Here is a 22,123-nt window from a genome sequence, read left to right on the forward strand (position 1 = left end):
CAACCAGTATCAAATACCTCATCATGGCAAAGAAATGCGTTTGATCGATGTTTAGCCATCATCAGACACGAGTGTAACCTTTTCCACCCGGCAGGTGACTGGAATTCCTAATGAAACGATGTGGATCCATCGTGAAGCTTATACTTACTCTTGTTTCACGTATCCTGCGAAGTAATAAGTCTTGACCCAGCCTGAATACAGAGAATGCTCACCATGCGCAAGCAGCATTTAATTAACAGAAATATCGGGGATACTAGTACTTCCCGATCACTATAGAGTATAGATGGACCGAATCCGTTTCCCGATATGTTCATATCAACAGACTTTGGTAGGTAGGTCATATCTGTGAATAATGCGTTCGCTCGTCACGCCGAAGATCCAGGTTCGATTTCCCACATGGGTACACCGTGTGAAGCTCAATACTGGTATCCCCCAAAGTGATATTGCTGGAATATTGCTGAAAGTGGCATGGACACATTGTAAAGCCTTTAAAAAATATTCGTTACCGTGGATACCCATTCATCTCCTCGTAACAAGTGTGTTGCGCCAAAACAGTGGGTATTGTTTTACACAATGTGACAATATTCTAGAAGCATTCCTACGAGAGACACAGCAACGTATTACTCATAACGTAATGATCGATGTTAGAAATCAAGCCCGGATCTAAGAGGTAACGAGCGAGCGCTTTGACCATTACTTCTTCAGTAATTAATGACCAACTGCTGACATATACAAAATACAACAAATTGTACAGAAGACAGGCGTACAATTACTCTGTCTGGGTCCGTGTAGTTCAATAAGGACAGAATAGGTCACGAGCTGCATCATAGATAAAACATCCCACAGACCAATCCGTGCTCACCTAATCGTGCTCATTAATAGAGGGTTTCCCGGTGCGATCAGGATTATGGCCATTAATGATCCCTGTATTAGAACGGTCGTATCAGAGACTTCCGAAGGGCAGTTCTATTCAGTGATGATTAGGACAAGGATATATATAGATCTGCATTAATTCCATGTAAAACTTATTTACAATGTGAAAATGTGATTTGTCACTATAATGGCCTTAGCTCGTGTATTATCAGACCGACTGCAGAGGTTCATCATTAGTTCTAATCATGTTGCCATGGAAACAAATGACTGCAGAAAGAATTATTTCTCTATGTTTCGTTTGAAGAAACGACTCGTCTGGTTCGGCCTCGTCTGCGATTTTTGCTGTGGAATATTATAATTACATACTCCTTCTGCTGACAACCCAGAAATATACCAGAAATTAGTGAGAACCAGGGATTTGAACTCAAATCATTGATTTCTGGAAAGTCCAGAAGGAGTGTATGAGTGAGTTGGGTTTTACGCCGCTTTTAGCAATATTCCAGCAATATCACGGCGGGGGACACCAGGAATGGGCTTCACACATTGTACCCATGTGGGGACTCGAACCCGGGTCTTCGGCGTGACGAGCGAACGTTTTAACCACTAGGCTACCCCACCGCCCCCCAGGAGAAGGAAGTATTCGTAGTGAAAGACCTGTGCCCCCGAATACTGTTAAAATTGAATTAACACACATGAGTTTGTTTTAATATCATTTGATCAACACGTTGTTTTAAAATTAAACTGTGCATATTTACACATGTCCATTTAGTTTTATGCAATAATATTTTTTCATGTCCGATCTTTGAACTTTTCTTTGATATCCCTGATATCTCGATAATCATAAATAGGTTACCGATATTTCCCGATTCCTTGGTATGTCTTTTTTCTATTTCTAACACATAACCCAAGCCAGATGGCCGTGAGAATGGTGGCACTGTGACTGCACTACGCCACCTTAAGCGACGGCATGCACACCTTGAGCGGATAAAACACTCGAGGAAATAAGATCGTACATGCCTCAAGACTTATTACTACTAAACGTTTCTCAACTTCACATTTAAACAGCTCAATCTGGTCATGTTCACATATCATAGGTCGTTTAAACTAGCTGTCGCCGGCCAATTGAGAAGCGTGTTGTTTGATTGGTATCTGACGTGGTGCTCCGTGTTGTGCGGCAATATAACGCCCCTGTCACTGTTTCGTTTCCAGCATGGAGGCAACTGTCTACTGTCTGATGGGTTTAGTACTGACAGGTTGACAAGATGACCGGGCTAACGTGGTGTGAAGCCACAGATAAACATAGCCCCGTGTTGTTGGTATTCATTGTGGTAATCGGCGGAACCATGATTCCTTCAAGATGTTATAGTCTGTGTTAGAGATGATCTCCCTCGCTCTGTCACTGACTAATTCCTTTGCGTTAAGGAAAAATCTTGTCTGGTTTCGGTGTTGAAACAGAAACTGAAACAATATAGTCACTTAAATTGTCTGTCGTCATATAGTCTCGAAACACTCCCCCCCCCCCCATTAAAAAAAAATAATACCCCCCAATTTAAAAACAAACAAACAAACATTAAAACCCAAAACGAAATACATCGCACGGCATCACCCTTATAGCACCCCAGTGATCTGCTTTAATTGTTGTTTGAACGCCGCATTCTGATAATACAGTATATGACAACGGGTTGTAAACAAACGAAACTGGACAGACAGTGAAGTGCCTCATATTGTGAGCGATCCATACGGAAAGTCATCTCTTAAAACCAGAAACAGTGGTTCAAAAACTGAAACATTGAAACGGATCATTATAAGATTTCACACGAATCAGACGAATAGCATGCCTGTGGTATATATCCCTGTGGTATATATCCCTGTGGTATATATCCCTGTGGTATATATCTCTGCAGCTCTGTTGGCCTGAGAGTGTTGGATATGGTCAGCAGTGAATTAAATAGGTTTATACTAAGTATTATTACCGGACGAGACAAGCCGATTTGGCGATGCATCCATACAGTCTAAAGAACATAATTTTCGACAAATGTTATATCAATGTTGCTAGGAAACAGGATCCAACTCATGGGATCCAGCAATTGACACAGAGCCAATCTTGAGTCCAAGAACATATCCTCGTCCATTAGTCGTCTGAATTATAAGTTACGGTCATGTCAGGTCGAGGCAGGAACAGTGGGCTGGATCTGATTTCGTAAACGCCTTAGCATTGTATCTGGAGAATGTTGTGGAAGCGGAACCCTACGAAGGATGGTGGCAGACAGAGATAACAGTAAAGTGCTGTCGCATAACATTATATGCCTGAACTGCTTTCTGTCTAGAAAAGTGAGAACTTGTTTCAGGTCATCTTTGAGATACAAATCGAGAATTTATGTAGGAGAAAACATTAGGATGATAATGATGATGGTGAAATCTATTCCACAATAATAGTTATATTAAGTCCAATATACATATGTTGAAAACGCCAACGCCAACGACGACGATGAAAACTATTAGATAATACTAGCTATATTAAGTCGTATATGTACTGTATATGTTGATGATGATGACATCGCCAACGACGACGCCGACGATGATGAAAACTATTACACAATAATAGCTATATTAAGTCCAATATACATGTTGAAAATGACAACGCCAACGACGATGATGAAAACTATTAGATAATACTAGCTATATTAAGTCGTATATGTACTGTATATGTTGATGATGATGACATCGCCAACGACGACGCCGACGATGATGAAAACTATTACATAATACTAGCTATATTCAGTTCAGTATGTCCTGTATGTACATGTTGATGATGACAACGACAACGCCGCCGATGATGATAACGATGATGAAGACTATTACACACTACTAGCTACACGTCCGATATATTCAACGGCTTATTATGACGAGAACGCCTACGAGTGAGTGAGTTCAGTTTTTCGCCGCTTTTAGCAATATTCCACCACTATCACGGCGGGGACACCAGAAATGGGCTTCACACATTGTACCCATATGGGGAATCGAACCCGGGTCTTCAGCGTGACGAGCGAACCCCTTAACCACTAGGCTACCCCACCGCCCAGAACGCCTACGACCATGATGATGATGATGATGATGATGGTCTATACTGTGGCCTTCACACCAATGCCACATGCTACCCGTGTGGCAGAACATGAGCACCCGTTTACCAAACATTGAGTCTTTAAGTGGTTCTAAATGAACCACTTCACTATGACAATTTTACGATTTTGAATATATGCATCACGAACATATATTTCTAAAAGGTTTCATGATAATATGCCATAAAACAAACTTAACATGCATCACACAGTTCGATATAACTCCACCCATCGCATCTAAATGTCATGCCACCATCTAAAAGATTGCCACATACTGACTTATATTATGTAATTACACATATTACCAAATGTATGTCGATGAATGAATGGATCGCACCATGTGGTCCGCCATCAAGAAGGTGGTTTATAGAAACTTTCTAAGAAAGACATTATGAAGTACTGAAAAAGCCAAACAAATCTGCAAACAGACCATCGCTGCCACGAACCAGACCATGGTGTTATGATAAAGCCACGCACCTGGTCGGCGTGTTATAACGAGGTGGATGTCGGTGAGGCGAGAGCTAGGGGGTGGGGCTTACAGCGGATACCTCTCTGATGTTAAGTCCGTGCGGACTAGGGCACCCTGGGGCGACGTGACCTAGCCATCTTCTAACCTTCCCGTCACTTGACTTACAGACCGGACCTCTACAAGAACCACCTTCCATAAAGCGGAACTCTACGTTTAGAAACACTATTAACAGTATATGTGTTAGCTTCTGTTTTTAGACTCACGTGTCACATAGTTTTAACAATATGTAGCCCTGGAAAGTATTCCAAATCGAAGGTTTGTTTGACCAAATGCACAAAGTAGGACACCAACTCCTTAGATATCCTACATATACTAGAGCATGTACCATTTCCCATTCTGATCCTCTTCTCAGCCATTTTGAAATTAAGAAATTAGAGTGTTCCTTATTGAATTGTGGTTATTTAACATTAAACACAACTATATCTCGATAACAATACGTTTCCACTATCAGAAGGTTCAAGTACGCTGACCCGTGAAGATCCGGGGTAGATTAGGTCTTCAGCAACCCATGCTTGCCACAAAAGGCGACTATGCTTGTCGTAAGCGGCGACTAACGGGATCGGGTGGTCAGGCTCGCTGTATTGGTTGACACATGTCATCGGTTCCCAATTGCGCAGATCGATGCTCATGCTGTTGATCACTGGATTGTCTGGTCCAGACTCGATTATTCACAGACCGCCGCCATATAGCTGGACTGTTGCTGAGTGCGGCGTAAACCTAAACTCACTCACTTACTCACTCAAGTACGCTAGAGACTAACAGCGGTCGGGTTTAAATTTGTGGACATCGCCGTGGCTGATAAGGCCAGGTTACTGACTCCTCACTGAGACTATGGTTCGAATCCCGGAAGAGCCTCCACCAAACAAAGAATTTGTTCTTCTCTAATAAAGCGTAATCCCAATATAATGGTACACGTTACTGTGAATTTAGATGAAAGAAGCATGTCTCCTGATCGTCAGCGTTCTAATCACCGCACTATGCAATCAAAACCGTTCATAGATATTCGTTCAAATGGAACATAATTAGTAAAGGGAGGTTACCCAATACACTTATTCTGTTACGATTCTATCGTACAATATGCTTGTTCTCCAAAGAATCCTTTTATCTAAAAATGTCCAAATGAGGAAAGGCATTTTATCGATTCAGAAGCAGATCAATTACACCATAACGACTTTATAAAAATAAAGCTAAAACCTTTCAGATCGGATCTCTTAATAACATATGCTGAATCCCGATCCGACTCGTCAAGAGTCATATTACCGGCACAAGATGTCAACCCTGAAATGAATCTTTGATGTCGGCGGAGTCACATGCAGCCGCATATAAAACGTTCTGACAGATAAAAGTTAATCAAACGACCGTGCTACACTGCATTCATACTGCATGATTTCATATTCATATTCGGGGCAATTTGGCTGATACCAAAGGCCCTGACTCAGCACATCGATCGTCTTGTATTGGTTAGAGTGTGTGTTGAATGAGCTAAGTAACGATTAAGAGATTCTAGTGAGAAAAAGAAATCGATCGATCTGGCCCAGACGAGCCACAGGCCTATGTCACGGGACACGAAATATTCATCACACCTTTGGATGCTTGATACTAAAATAGCTCATCAATATCTGAGTAATATTTAATGGTGAATTTTGAAATATTTGAATTTTAATGACAAAAATGCATTTATTAACAATAACACTGGCAATCGCATTTTCAGATGAGAAATAATTGCGCGAGAGATAATAAATTTAATCCTAATATGAATGACATTATCATTGAATATTGATATTATAATAATTTCATTTATAATATTCCGATTTAAGAGTTTCATATTCATGATTATTCGTCCTTGAGTACAGACTTCTCAGCTCCTAAAACATCAGTAACACCACCGTATGATGTTATCCGAAACATATATTGCGTTTATCCGAAACATATATTCCGTTTATCCGAAACATATATTCCGTTTATCCGAAACATATATACCGTTTATCCGAAACATATATTCCGTTTATCCGAAACATATATTCCGTTTATCCGAAACATATATTCCGTTTCACCGTATCCATATAATCTATCACAGTATTGAATAACTGTCACCGTAGATAGAATATTACGAATGCACGTTCCGACCTGGACAAATGACGAAACTTTAAAGAGAGTTTGCATGATCAGGTCCTATTAAATGGGCCCACGTCCACATTCGTCTATAGAAATGTAAAAAGCCAACCATTTGAGAAGACACGCCGATTTAACCCGGAATCACCAAGTCTCCGCACATCACGAACAAATTGCATTATGTTTGAATTGGTCCGCAGAGGGGTTGAGGCAAGTACGCCTGCAGTGGCATGTATTATTAATTACATTTAATCGGTTTTACTAAGGTCCTTATTGATCTTTAGATAACCGTCAACCAAAAACTGATAAATGTTCCTTGCACAAACTTTAAAAAAGAATTTGGAAATCGCTTTTCGGGATTGCCTCTCTTGCTTCGACGAGCTCCCAGGAATAATTGCATTAACTAACCAGACTTTCCAGTGACTAATTATTTAAGTGGATGGGAGGTCGATGGGGGGACAAATACCCCTCAAATCACGTCCCATCGTCATAAATTACCCATGATCATGCAGCAGGTCCCGGAGACAGGAGCAACATTGGGGTGACCTTATTTTAGGATTCTCGTCCGGATGAATGCATTTTATGCGAAATTATTACCCTATAACGACTGACTGACTGACTGAGTTTGGTTTTACGCCGCTTTTAGCAATATTCCAGTAACATCACGGCGGGGGACACCAGAAATGGGCTTCACACAGTGTACCCATGTGGGGAGTCGAACCCGGGTCTTCGACGTGACGAGCCAACGCTTTAACCACTAGGCTACCCCGCCGCCCCTATAACGAATGAAATGGTGTTGGAAAGAGAACATAGAACATTTCAGATTTTATATTTCGGAAGGTCAGCTGAATGTGGAAACCAAGTAAAATTATCCAAGACTTAAACCTTCAGAACGTTGAGTGAGTATGGTTTTACGCCGCTTTTAGCAATATTCCCGCAATATCGGGCAAGTGCGAGACACCAGAAATGGGCTTCACACATTGTACCCATGTCGAACCCGGGTCTTCGGCGTGACGAGCAGACGGTTTAAGCATTAGGCTAGCCCACCGCCCCTACAAAACTTTGAGGAAAATCCAAAAGCATAATATGGTACAAACAAACCAATAAGCGTATTCGGAACAGGTATGGATTCGAACCCTCAGTCATTGGATCCTGACACGGCTAAGGGACAAAAATCATCCTCTCACTGCGATGTCAACAACGCCTGTCTCAGAAGTAGGTTGAAGTAGTCCATGTTAGAACTAGGTTAATAAAATAAAGCAAATATAGTGAGTGAGTGAGTGAGTGAGGGAGTGAGTTGAGTTTACGCCGCACTCGGCAATATTCCAGCTATATGGCGGCGGTTTGAAAATAATCGAGTCTGGACCAGACAATCCAGTGATCAACAGCATGAGCATCGATCTGCGCAATTGGGAACCGAGGACATGTCAACCAAGCCAGCGAGCCTGACCACTCGATCCCGTTAGTCGCCTCTTACGACAAGCATGGGTTACTGAAGATCAATATTCTAACCCGGGTCAGCAAATATAGAGTCTATGGGTGTGTGCGCGAGGTGGGGTTGGGGTTGGGGTCGGTCGGGTGGTGAGGAAGTTGCAGGCATGACGATGTATGTGCAACATATGTTCCACAAATGAGTCAACAACTCAAAATATTGATCTGTTGGTCATGCTCCATAAACAATAGTGATAGAATCTGCTGTGTTTATGTCCAATAGTGAATAATATTAACATATAGCCTAAATATTTCCACATTATATATTCAACTGATTTCACTATATCTACTGACTTGCATTCATTTAAATTTGTTTTGAGACCTACAAATGATTTACATGGAAATATTCCACCGTCGTGTTACAGGACTGACAGTGATGTGACGTTTCATTATAAAAAATATTAAAACAAACTTTTTATCGCCATTTAACACGCTTGAACTTTACATCTCTAACAGCTTGCTTCAGACTGAGCTGACATTGACAAACGTAACCGTCGTTGTCTTCACAGGGAGGCAGCCAAAACATCAGTTACTTCCGCATCAAAGCACCTGCAGCTCCAGACTTTACACGTCTTACTGTCACCCTAGTTACATCATGACAAGACACGCTGACGTGTCCGTCACCCTCTAACGGGACTGTCAACCTGAAAGTTTGTCTGCCCCTAGAGGATACGGGTCTGAACAGGCCACACATAACTCTGCTGGCGTAAATGCCACCAGCGATTTTCCAGTGTATTAGACCTGCATTCTTCTCAATGATCTAATCGAGGATTTAATATTAAGGCCAAGAAGGGCATAAGAAGTGAGTGAGTGAGTGAGTGAGTTTAGTTTTACGCCGCACTCAGCAATATTCCAGCTATATGGCGGCGGTCTGTAAATAATCGAGTCTGGACCAGACAATCCAATGATCAACAGCATGAGCATCGATCTGCGCAATTGGGAACCGATGACATGTGTCAACCAATACAGCGAGCCTGACTACCCAATCCCGTTAGTCGCCTCTTACGACAAGCATAGTCGCCTTGTACGGCAAGCATGGGTTGCTGAAAACCTATTCTACCCCGGATCTTCACGGGCCCATAAGAAGTAGACACCAACGTTATATAGACTGAGTGTGCTAACATGAGTTTGGCTTTACGCCCCTTTTAGCAATATTCTAGACTAAAGCTTAGACCCTGATTATATATAATTTTGATAGTAACAAATAAACCCATTTAAATTGAAAAGGAAGGCCGGTGAGTTGGGAGATCCTACAACCTGGGAAAACCTAGACTTGCTATATTTAGAGCTGTAGCTTTGCAGGGAGTTCTAGGCAGTAGTGTAAATTATGTGGTTCAGGGACTGTGAGACAGACTAGCAATACTCCAGCAATATCACGGCGGGGAACACCGGCAATGGGCTTCACACATTGTACCCATGTGGGGAATCGAAGTGCTAAAATGAAACGAGCAAGAAATGGTTATCCGATGTTGATGTATACTCATGTTTCGACCTTACAATAATGGTTGTAAACGTCGTGCCCTCTCGTGCCAATTAAAAAATTGAAAGGGGTGACACTGAGAACCATTATTGGCATGAGTATATTTCATATGGGCATGATGGTTGTGTTTGGACCTTACGTAAGTTTTTGGGCGACTTTTCCACTCTAGTTTTGCATGCATTTTTTAGGTTAAGTCAATGTTAAGTCTATGTTAAGTCCATGTTAAGTTCATGTTTCAAGTGATTATTTTTTTTAACTGCAGAATGGACATATCATATACTAGATAATCAACGATGCGTTGGGGAACAACTTATGGGGATTCGATGGCTACAGTACCCAAAGTCCAGGCTGTCATGGAGTGAGTGAGTATAGTTTTACGCCGTTTCGGTTGTCATGGAACCGCAAACGTGCAATGTTGCTCATACAATGACCCACTGGTTTGGCTGACCAAGTAGTTATTATCGATGTGGTATATTGTTAACTGCGGCGTATATCAACTTAACTCAAGTGAGTGGGTGAGTGAGTTAGTTTTACGCCGCAGACAGCAATATTCCAGCTATATGGTGGCGGTCTGTAAATAATCGAGTCTGGACCAGACAATCCAGTGATCAACAGCATGAGCATCGATCTGCGCAATTGGGAACCGATGACATGTGTTAACCAAGCCAGCGAGCCTGACCACCCGATCCCGTTAGTCGCCTCTTACGACAAGCATGGGTTGCTGAAGGTTCATTCTATCCCGGACCTTCACGTGTACTTAACTCAAGGCCGTCTAGCTGGTTCTATGAAGTCTACACGAAACTGACTCCCGGTGATGACGGGCACAGCTGATTCCACACACTGACCCTGACCTCACACCTGGTGCCATCTTCAAGATTGTACAGAGCCAGTCATGGAATAAGTGGCTTGTCACTATCATTTCAAGCTAATAGAAACATACTTTGATATGGGATATTTCTTTAGCACTGAAGGGGCGGTGGGGGAGCCTAGGTGTTAAAGCGTTCGCTCGTCACGCCGAAGACCCGGGTTCGATTCCCCACATGGGTACAATGTGTGAAGCCCATTTCTGGTGTCCCCCGCCGTGATAGTGGTGGAATATTGCTAAAAGCGGCGTAAAACTGAACCCACTCACTCACTTGAGCACTGATACCTTGTTACTCCGAGCGTTACCGTTTTCAGTAAATCTGACCACATTTACAGTTTTACGATTAACGAATTATGCATTAATGTCCCTACGTGTAGACGTCCGAACAGTATTGGTCGGGGTCCGGATTTATAGGGTTACTGTATACTAGTGGTGATCCGATTAATTGAAATAATCGAAGATTGGTCGCAGTGACTAAACGACCAAGCAATCGATCATGTTTTCTCATAATCAAACACAAACAATTCTGGAACACTTGTATTCATCAACAATATTTTTCACAAGGTGGGTTTTGTCTGTTACATTTCATAAGCACTATAAGCTCGTTCCAAGTCATGATTGAATTTATCTTAAAGACACCAAGAAATTTCTGTTCCTAACATACTAGTCATATTCTTTAAAGATGTGAAATTTTGCCCAAACCCCCAAAATAACTACATGTTTTTTTCCTTATTTATTTGTGCATTAACAAATTTCATAAATGACGCTAACCAATTATTTTCGATGATTGATCGGTGGTAATGAACCAATCATCAATTATGAGATTTTAACCAATTCCCAACACTACTGTATACAGGTCTAACATTGCCTCATGTTGCCAGCGCTGCTTGCTCTGATATACATTATATTTACCATGTACATTCCCCAAGTGTGCCATAAATTGACCTGACGCCTTAGATAACATAGTCTCATAGAATTTACTACCATCCGCGTTGTTTTCTGGGAAACGACATTCACTGAATCCTTCCTATGTAGATATTGACGATAAACTCTTAATCATTACATGCCTGAACGCGAAAAACAGATCGGAATTTGTTTTTGTTTTTTTCAAATGGTTTTAACATTTGTTTTGTTTACAAAACTCTCACCATGTAAGTGTTTAATGTAGTTTTAATGAATTTTTGGATGGCTGGTCCAGGATTCAATATATACACAAGTGTACATCTATGAGTCACGTGGTTATACACACTCTGAGAATACAGCCCTGATTTACTGAAACGGACTATACACTGCACGTGAGGCATTATCTCTTCGCATGAATGAACAGGGAACAAATTCGACACTTCATTATACGCTAAAAATCTTTGTCACAACAGGCGCAAATTTGTTGAAGGTCGCTCTGACTCGCTGCCAGAGAGATCGATATGAAGTAGTGATAAGGAAAGCCGCATCACGAGATAAAGGAATCAATATCGGCAATCACCAAGCGTCCCAGGTACATGAGTAAGCCATGACGTCATCGTACAACATCAAAGAGCGACGTCATCCCCATGTGGATTGTATAGGGATCCCCCTACCCCGGGATTTGAGGGATGAACAGGCTTCCCGAAAATTGCCCTAATTCTACGATCCACTCAATCTAAATTATGTAATTATCTGAGGCCGCGGCGTTTACGGTCGTTCAAAACGCCGGCCAGTTACGACATGCCATGTGGTGCCAGGGAGTGAAATGTACAACGAGATTCTGAAATGGACAAGCGTCCGAGGGCGCATGTTTTCTATTCAAGGCCGACACTTTAAACCATACCATGTGTGTAAATATAATGGGCAATTGTCAGATGGGCGCCTTTGTTAAGACCACAGTTGGTCGGTAGCATTTTGAGTTGGTAGACTCGGAATTGAAATCGACAACATAAACTAGCGGGAGTGGTAGAGCAGAGGGTCTATTTACAAGCTAGTTAAGTGTTACGATTTAATAGACTAACAACAAAATCATTTCCGGAAAACGTGCTGGAGTGAAATGAAAAAGCTATGTAAACATGAAGCGTGAAATTCGTTGAACACATGGACTTAGTGAATGGGGGAGATACGGCGATCTGTCAAGCAGTCGAAGCCCGTCAGCTTTGCAGTGAGATCGAATTCTGTTGATAGCATAAAAACATAAAAAGATATGGTATAACTTACCTAGCGTCTGAAGGGACATCAGTACGAACATCCATATTCCGGCCAATGAAGAGTTCATTTTCATTTCATTGACCTCCTAGAGTTGACCCTTCTCTCGCTCTTTCGTTCTTCTCTCTCTCTCACTCCGCTGTTCGTTATCGAAGCGAGCGCTAACTCCAGCTGTCTCGGGCTCGCGGTAAAGCGACACACAGGCTCTCCCGCCTACAACACAATAGTGACTGAATCACTTGCTGATGAATTATGTACACACGGACATATAGCTTGCTGTACGCAATATCAGGTATACTCGCTATTTCGGCGTCTCCAAGTGACAGTAACGCTAAGACAATGTAGAGGGAACGGCAACTCGATAACCCGGACGGGTCAACTCGCCGGATGTACGAGTTTCCGGCTCTTAGAGTACCCTCGCCATAACACTGGGATAATTATAGACTAATTTTGTGCCCAGATAAGAGCCCAGGTTGATATCCAGTCAGAATGGTATTCCAGACATCACAGAAATATGGTTGTAAGTCATGAGTATGAAACCTCCACACAGCGACAGATCACTGCCGTACAGCTGGAGTAACGCACTGTCAGTGAGGAGCTGAGAGCGATGAGAGCCGGCCTCTCGCCACGCGTGGTCGGGGATGACTTGCGTTTGATGGTGCCGACTGTATGCCGAAACAAACGATCTCCGTCTAAACACAACCTTGTGTCATGAACATATTTATCTGCACTGTGTCCTGAAACATAACTTTTATCATCATATATAGTTAGTCATGTTTATTTATATTCTAACATTACGTAATTATGTTGGATGTATTTCCGCGTTTCCGCGTTGTTGTAAGGCTTTACTTTGTTAGGATAGTTTAAAGATTTATCATAGCGGGATTTCTTAAAAAGAGAAAAATACTCCAACAAAATTACGTGATTTGAAGGAATACCATGTGCTTTTCTGTAAAGTATATCTCTTTCAATAAACACGCTACAGGGGCGGATACCGCTTTTGAGAAGGGGGTGCACACTATTGAGAAAAGGAGGGGTGCACACTTCATTTTAACCCGAGTTTCAATGGTCATTTAACAAACTTTCACCCACAAAGGGGCGCACCCTGCATCCCCTCTGGATCCGCCTATGCGCTAACTGTTTCACTTGTAATTCCTTAATACCGGGAAGTGCACCCGTGCTCTGTGTGTAAACGTTCAGTGGAGGGAAAGGGTGTGGCACGGGGTATTGTACTGTGTGGTTCGACCCCTCACATGCGATCAGGAACAAATATAGCCCTAAAGTGCCCAGTGTTTCATGAGTCACATGCGATCAGGAACAAATATAGCCTTACACACACACACACACACACACACACACACACACACACACACACACACACACACACACCACCACCCCTTGAAAATTCCTGGATCCGCCTATGTGTTAGTCTAAGTACATAAAAAACCCAATATGGTGTAGTGAGTGAGTGAGTATGGTTATACGCAGCTTTTATCAACATTCTAGCAATATGACGGCGGGAGACACCACAATATGTAATTCTAACCAATGTACATCGAAACGAGCAAAGACTGACTTTAACATCTTTGAATGCAAATTCAAGTAAGACAGGCTTTTCAAAATACAAATAGGCTCATGACCGAATTCCGTGTAATCATACAAATTTAAATTCATTACATATCATTACTTTTGTATCAACACAAAACTAACTGACATAGAAATATCTCTTCTTATCAGACTAGCGCTCTCCCTGTCCTCGGTCCCTGGGTCGCAGCGGGTAAACACATATCTAGTGCTAAGTGAGCCAATAAACGCAACTAAAGTATCATCCAGTAGATCTCCAGATGGTGGCGCTGATATGACGTGGGTACATTTAATTGATGTTGTGGGTTACTTGTGTTGTAATCTCTTTAAGCAATATCAGGTCGGGCGACACCAAAAATCGGCTTCACACAATTAGCCCAGGTGGGGATTCAAACCTGTGCTTCGACATGACGAGGTCCCATCTAGCATGCGATAGTGAAGTGTCCATATTACACGGCCGGCAGATTAACAAAGATTATATCTTAAGATACCTTTCACTGCGTAACGAATCCACTTCAACACACAGAAGAGCAAACCTCTCCGTTATCGTGTTTCTGCTTCCTGACATCGGCTCCTGTCAATCATTTATCACGATATTATATCATATTAAATACAAACCCATAAACTCGAGGCTCGCAGTGTAAACTCGACAATTAACTCAATCTATATGGCCTGTCACATTCCAATAGTCAAAATTTTATGAATCATAGCAAATGTCAGTGGTGTGAAGGTTTCATCCAATCTATTGAAGTGTTTCCAAACGAGATACGAGTCGTCTGCTCCTGTAACAAGTACCCAGCGACCTTAACAGGTGTTCAGTCTGCGCATGCGCGTAGAGTGACAGGTGTTAAGGGGCTTCACCGACAAAAAACCTCTTTGCTTTATCAATATGATTTATTGTTAACTTTTCCTATCGAACTCCATGACCTTTGTAATTCCTAATCATTAATCTCGACATTTGACCAAATTGTGGTAAGACATGTATAAGATCTACAAAGTATTTTGATAATATAATATGAATTGACAAGATAGTGCTGAGCAACTATCGAGGTGAATACAAATCATATCCTCTATACTATACATAGTGTTGATGGGAATGATGCCACGTACAATATAATATGTCAATGTAATTTGAGCTGATGTTTCTCAGCTTAAATATTTTGATATATGAATGACCTTCTTCCGAAAATATACCAAGATTTTCCCATTTGATGAAAAAATATCAAGTTGAAATATTTTAAGAATATATAGCTTTTTTATTCGTGTTCTAAACACAACAGTTTTTTGCTCTTGACTGCGATATTTCAACCATTATTGTATATTCTGTGCCCTATAGTTAGCCTCCATTCTCTCATATTGGAATTATCGATAGTGATGGCGGCTGAACTGCTGCACCGTGCGGCGGAAATCAACACTCACTCACCCGAAGGCCTGACAGGACAGTTTTGTGTTTGAGGTTTTCGGTAGTCACGTAAGATCTGGATTTATTTCACTCACTCATTCACTCACTCGTATCTTTCAATACATTGCGGAGAGGGAACGTAAGACCACGTCATTCAATGTATGCTTATCATCGCCAGAGTTTTAATCACAGATCTTTTGTTTTTAATGTATCACTAATCCAGGTTGGGTCCATGCAGGCAGAAAAGTACTGCAAAATGTCACACAGACATTCTTGGCGAGATATATCATATCTGACAAAGACGCTTCATTTGGAATCCGAGCTATATTCTCGAGTTGTTAATTCGAAGATATCAAATTTCACACTTGTCACGCCATGCCAACTTAACAAATTTAAAAAAAGTTCAAGTAAATCACAAAAAGGAAAAATGGAACCGCACGAAAGGAAGTGTTAATTCAGATATTAATATAATTTGTAGAGGGTGACACGTTACAGGAAGTCTCAGCTGGACCTATATATATCTTCCGTCTTAGTCGGCAATATAGAACAAACTTCCTTTCTCACTGTGAAGACACACCGTTTATAATACGTCTACATCTAGGTAAAATCTAAGTATGTCAGCATGGGGAAACTCGGCTTGTCGATTTGCGCCCTTTACATGTCGGAAACTCGTAATTTGACGAAAAACAGGAAAATGAAGCTGGTCGATAAAAACGACTGCAGCTAAAGGCGGACCCCAGCCATCTCAGAAAAAGGTGAAGAAAAGAAGAAATAACCCAACAAAGAACAAACCAAAAACGCACACAAAAAAAACGTAGTAAAATTGATACATATGAATAAATATGACGGATATCCATACACTATGGGAAATTAACCGTGTATTGTTTACCTCTATCAGTAGTCTGTGAAATCTCAGTTTAGTGAGTGAGTTTAGTTTTACGCCGCTTTTAGCACTATTCCTGCAATATCACAGCGGGTGACACCTGAAATGGGCTTCACACATTGTACCCATGTGGGAATCGAACCCGGGCCTTCTGTGTGACGAGTGAACGCTTTAACCACTAGGCTACCCCACCGCTTAAATCTTAGTAAAGTGGCGGTATGGTAGGCCAGTGGTAAATGGTTTGCTCATCATACCGATTGTTCGGGTTGGATTCATAATGTGAGAACAATGTGTGAAGTCAATTTCTCACCTGCGAAGTCGTAATAATGCTGAAAGCAGAGTAGAGCATTATTCAATCACATCGTAGACACAGGAGCTGGGTTTATATGTAGCGTTAAGAGCTCTATCTTCTGCTGGGATGCATTTGGGTCCAATATACCATTCAACATAGGAAATAGACACGAATTTATCGATTACGAAAACATTACAATAGCATATATATATATATAAAGTGAACAAAACCGGTTCAATGATTCTTTATTTGCTTCCTTGGTAAATGTGCGCCTGACATTATAAATATTGTTATTGGGTTATCTGGTAGTCGCAGCTTCATTCGGATACTTTGATCGTTCTTGGATGTTTACAAGTTTGGAAATATTCTGCTTGATGTTGTAGACATTTTCCCGTGTTTACAATATAAACTCAAACATAGATTTCACTGTATATGTAGATGTCTTCCAGTATGTTGTTACTGAATCAGATTACGTCATTGCTTTATGATGGTATCCTATCATTGACGTCACGTCTGTCGCACCGCTGTTTGAATAATGTGCCTTTCTCCTGATTACAATTAAGACATATACCGGCGTTTCCATAGTGATGGCATCAACAACAACGACATACGTTTGTTTGTTGTTTAACGTCGCAATATTGCAGATATATGGCGGTAGTCTGTAAATAATAGAGTCTGGACCAGACAATCCAGTGATCAACAGCATGAGCATCGATCTACACAACTGGGAACCGATGACATGTGTCAACTAAGTCAGCGAGCCTGAAAACCCGATCCCGTTAGTCACCCCTTAAGACAAGCATGGGTTGCTGAAGACCAATTCTAGCCCGAGATCTGCACGGGACGCAGGAGATATGTGTGCTTGACCTTTTCACCATCTGACCTCAATAGAGACCATTTCAGTGGTACAGAGTACTCTAACCATATCTAGTTTTATTTTGCATGTCATACAAGCAAATTATAATTTTTCTAAAATATGTTTTTCAAAATTAAGACCAATTACCTCGCAGCTGAAAACTGACGCGGCGGATTGGAAATCAATGAGAATGTACAAAAAGGTTATGAAATTGCCAACGGGGTTTCAACTTATAGGGGAAAAATCACTTTGATTGATCACATGGTGTTTTAAGAGTTTTTTCTTCATATTTTGAAAATACTGAATAATTACATTTTCCCAATTGATGTGAATTGTAACGCGAGAATTTATGGGAAATGATTCAAGAGTGGAATGGAAGGAATGATTTGTGCGCGCTTCCCGTAGAGATTAAAATGATAAGACGTCGTTGCATGGTAGTTAATTGTATATGGAATGTCTTCTTGTCCAATCGAAGATCGCTATGGTCTAAAATCTCGCCATAACCCAGACAGCCGGTATGTGTCATCAGTCGTTGAAATTGGACGAAGATGGCATCGACGCGAAGCTCTATCGATAAATAAAGTGCCTCATCCTGAACGTGGCAGTGCGAATCCTTCGTTACTCAAACAAGTGTAGAATATTATTTTCCATATCTTTTTCTTCAACATTCCCCATCCTCGCGTATTCTCATGTATTGTATTTTTTAAATGTATATATTGTCAATCTCACACTTGTCACGTTCCTTCTATGTTTTAAGCATATTTTTTTGTCCAAAAAGACAAGGGGGTCGGGCACAAGTGCACCACTTATTGTAGACTAACAACTAGTCTCTGAAATTATTATATTTTACTGAATTTTTTTTATAGATATTGAAAAGGAGCCCTGAGACTTTCTTCATTTTCAGACTGAAGCTGATGAAATCTAGACTTGCCACATTTTCTAGACTTGCGTGGGCTTTCTTGGATATATTTGCTTCAGGGTCTGTACGACAGACTACACTTATTGTCTCCTTCTCCGATTTAAGTTTTCATTTTCCTTCTTTCGCTCGACCCGTGAAGATAACCCGGGTTAGAATAATCTTCAGTAACCCATGCTTGTCGTAAGAGGCAACTAACGGGATCGGGTTGCCAGGTTCGCCGACTTGGTTGTCACATGTAATCGTATCCTAATTGCGTAGAACGATGCTCATGCTGTTGATCACTGGATTGTCTGGTCCAGACTCGATTATTTACAGACCGCCGCCATATATCTGGAATATTGCTGAGTACACCCCAAACAAACCTTCTTCCGCTCATTCAACACCTGGCTTTGTAGGGTAGTCAAGCAGTAACGTGCTCGCTCGTCATAACCAAGAAACAGGTTCGATTCTCAAGGTTTTCTGGTATCCATTAACATTGTCTGTCTTAATGACTTTGATTCAATGTTATTAAAAGGTTTGACTAATGCACTATTATCATTGTCAAGTCCTGTAGAGAGACCAGTATCTCCTGAATTCCTGAAGAGTAATAGAATCAGGTGAACAGTACCCTCCATCCCCCTCCCCTCCCTCCCTCTTTCCTCCCCTTCCCAAATGCCCCCACACTACAGACATGACAGCAGAGACCATATATACGGATCTGCATTTGCGTTTTTATCACTAAGATGATCTGTAGTAATGGCCATACTTAGACACATGCTAGGACGGTCCTAGCGCTGTAATAACTCTACGAGGCGGAACCTAGGACATTAGAGACAAGGACAGCACCAAGTGATTGTTCAATATCTGGATGCAGGTTCCGTGTTAAGCACGCAAGCTTCTCTGCATGTGACAGCTTGACAGACACGTTAACAGTGATGATTAAATTGTCCTGTCATTTTATATCAATTATGCACTGAAAGTAGCACAATGATGTGATCATCTGTCTGCCAGAGGAAAATACATAGCTTCGGAAACAAACCACGTGACGTGATGAAGAACGCTACAAAAACTCCCATACCGTGGCATCTCCTACAACTATATGATGTTAATTAATGCACGGACGACTCAGCCATGTATTGATGAATTGGCGGTCCGGGTTTAATCAATAACTAGATTTCGTTAATAAGCTAGTTGGCGAAATACAGTTAATTTGGAGATCTGGAGCAGACAGCTGATTACCTTTGTCGCGAAGACCACTCACGTAATGAAGCGCTGGCAATTGACATGAGTGCTGCACAGGTTGACCTGTATGTTCTGTCAAGCAGAGTCTGGTAACATGTGACACTGCTTGTCCAATCTAAAAGAGTGTGTGGCAGTAGACATAAAACAGTTTTGACATTTGATTGACAGTGTGACCAATTCTGACCAACACGTGTAACGTTCGTAATCGGCCTGCACTGACAATACTTTCTATCAAGATATGCCTTGTCTGTAACAAAGCTTATTCTAGTCCCAACCCTCTCTCTCCCCCCTCCACACACACACACACACACACACACACACACGCACACGCACGCACGCACGCACGCACGCACACACACGCACACACACTCACACACACACACACCACTCACTCACACTCAGCCAGGAAAACATTTTCAGCAAACGTGTCCCAAAAGTTTCTATCTCAATTAATCAAAATCCGGCATCCGCTATGCTGGTTGGTTGAAGTAAAAGACCCTATAGCATCTATTTCTTGTGATAATCCCATTTTCATCTCGTCACAATTTCATCTCTTTCTAAGCTCCAGCAACCCTACACTAATGCTTAGTGAAAATAGATTAGTCTGAGAGAAACAAAGATCGCCAATTAAACTAACAAAGAACCCCAATGAGATCTGAGATTCAGAACCTGAGGACAACTGGAGTTGCTTCATCTAGGGCTTTGCCATTACAGGCAGCGCTGAGTCGAAGGGATAGCAATATGGTTCGGCAACTGTGAGACAGATAACAACAAGCCATTCTCATTCTTTTATCAGGTGTGAAAACCTATTTTTCTCCTTCTCAGTTCTAGCAAAACATTCTCATCCTTCACAGTACCAGAAACCTGTCTTATTCTTAGTTCTAGAAACCTGTGTCTTCTTCTAAGTTCTGGCAAACCATTCTCATCCCTCACAGTTCCAGAAACCTATGTCTGCTTCCTGGTCTCTAAACCCGTGTCTTCTTCACAGTTCTAGAAAACCATTCTCATCCCTCTCAGTGCCAGAAACCTATGTCTTATTCTCAGTTCTGGAAATATGTGTCTTCTTCTCAGTTCTAGAAAACCATTCTCATCCCTCTCAATGCCAGAAACCTATGTCTTATTCTCAGTTCTGGAAATATGTGTCTTCTTCTCAGTTCTAGAAAACCATTCTCATCCCTCTCAATGCCAGAAACCTATGTCTTATTCTCAGTTCTGGAAACATGTGTCTTCTTCTCAGTTCTAGAAAACCATTCTCATCCCTCACAGTTCCAGAAACCTATGTCTTATTCTCAGTTCTAGAAACCAATGTCTTCTTCTCAGTTCTAGAAAACCATTCTCATCCCTCACAGTGCCAGAAACCTATGTCTGCTTTTCAGATCTAGCAACCTATTCTCATCCTCCACAGTGCCAGAAACATGTGTCTTCTTCTCTGTTCTAGCAAACCATCCTCATCCCTCTCAGTGCCAGAAACCTATGTCTTATTCTCAGTTCTAGAAACCCATGTCTTCTTCTCAGTTCTAGCAAACCATTCTCATCCTCACAGCTCCAGAAACCTATATCTGCTTTTCAGATCAAGCAACCTATTCTCATTCCTTCACAGCTCATCAAAGATATTGACATTCTCATTTCACCTCTTGTAAAACAAGAGACTCATGGTTCCTTCGTAATATCAATCTAAACCCTAAACCGTTAATAGTCACGCACATTGACAATTTTGTACAATTATGACTTAAGGTCGACTGAGTGAGTATTGTTGCCTTCCGTTACTGTGGAATTCAATCACCCATATATAGATGCTTAACAATGGTGTCTTTACATCAGCGTCAGGTATGGAACACCTTTCAAATGCCCACGTCGTATGTAAATCGAGGCTCCAACACTATACTACTCCACAACACTGCGACACATACCCTTTATGCGTCTCGTACACCTTGGTCGTCCGTGGTTTATCCTGTAAAATGTTACGAAATTTGTTTGCAAAGCGTTGCACGAAAAATCTATCAATTCTTGTTTAGGTCGATGAACAATACCTTGGAGAGTACTAATCGATATCTTTTGACGTTAATTGGTGGCCCGAAACACTATATTTGTCATTCCAATTGCTTCCAATTACTAATTACTTACCTTTATTAATCCACAGACATTAATGTTATTGACATCAGCTCGCCATTACAAAGCACCTGCCCTGATATGACTGTACTAACACTGTGTCAACTTGACATGACAAACAGAAGTGCAATCTAATATTGTTTATTTCATTTTTTAAAATGAGACTTTCAATTGTATCTACGTTCCACTTCAAAGCAGTTGCAGCATGTGCGTCTG

General features: G+C 41.4%; 1 protein-coding gene across 4 annotated transcripts in view; it reads right to left on the reverse strand.

Annotated features, from left to right (window-relative positions):
- The window catches only part of LOC124259742 (hemicentin-2-like), a 72,580-nt gene that overhangs the window by 44,584 nt on the left and 5,873 nt on the right, over positions 1–22,123 (reverse strand). The window contains exons 1-2 of one of the 4 annotated variants that reach the window (XM_046693936.1): positions 21,923–21,941; positions 12,654–12,854 (exon numbers count right to left, since the gene is read on the reverse strand). In XM_046693936.1, the coding sequence (XP_046549892.1) occupies positions 12,654–12,717 (64 nt within the window). In that variant the 5' untranslated portion in view covers positions 12,718–12,854; positions 21,923–21,941. Of the gene's footprint in view, positions 1–12,653; positions 13,353–21,922; positions 21,942–22,123 lie in introns of those variants that run through there. The other 3 variants (XM_046693935.1, XM_046693934.1, XM_046693933.1) reach the window with 3 other exon arrangements.

Source organism: Haliotis rubra, unplaced genomic scaffold, assembly GCF_003918875.1.
Source record: "Haliotis rubra isolate DU_JTF1 unplaced genomic scaffold, ASM391887v1 Scf735, whole genome shotgun sequence".
NCBI lineage: Eukaryota > Metazoa > Mollusca > Gastropoda > Lepetellida > Haliotidae > Haliotis > Haliotis rubra.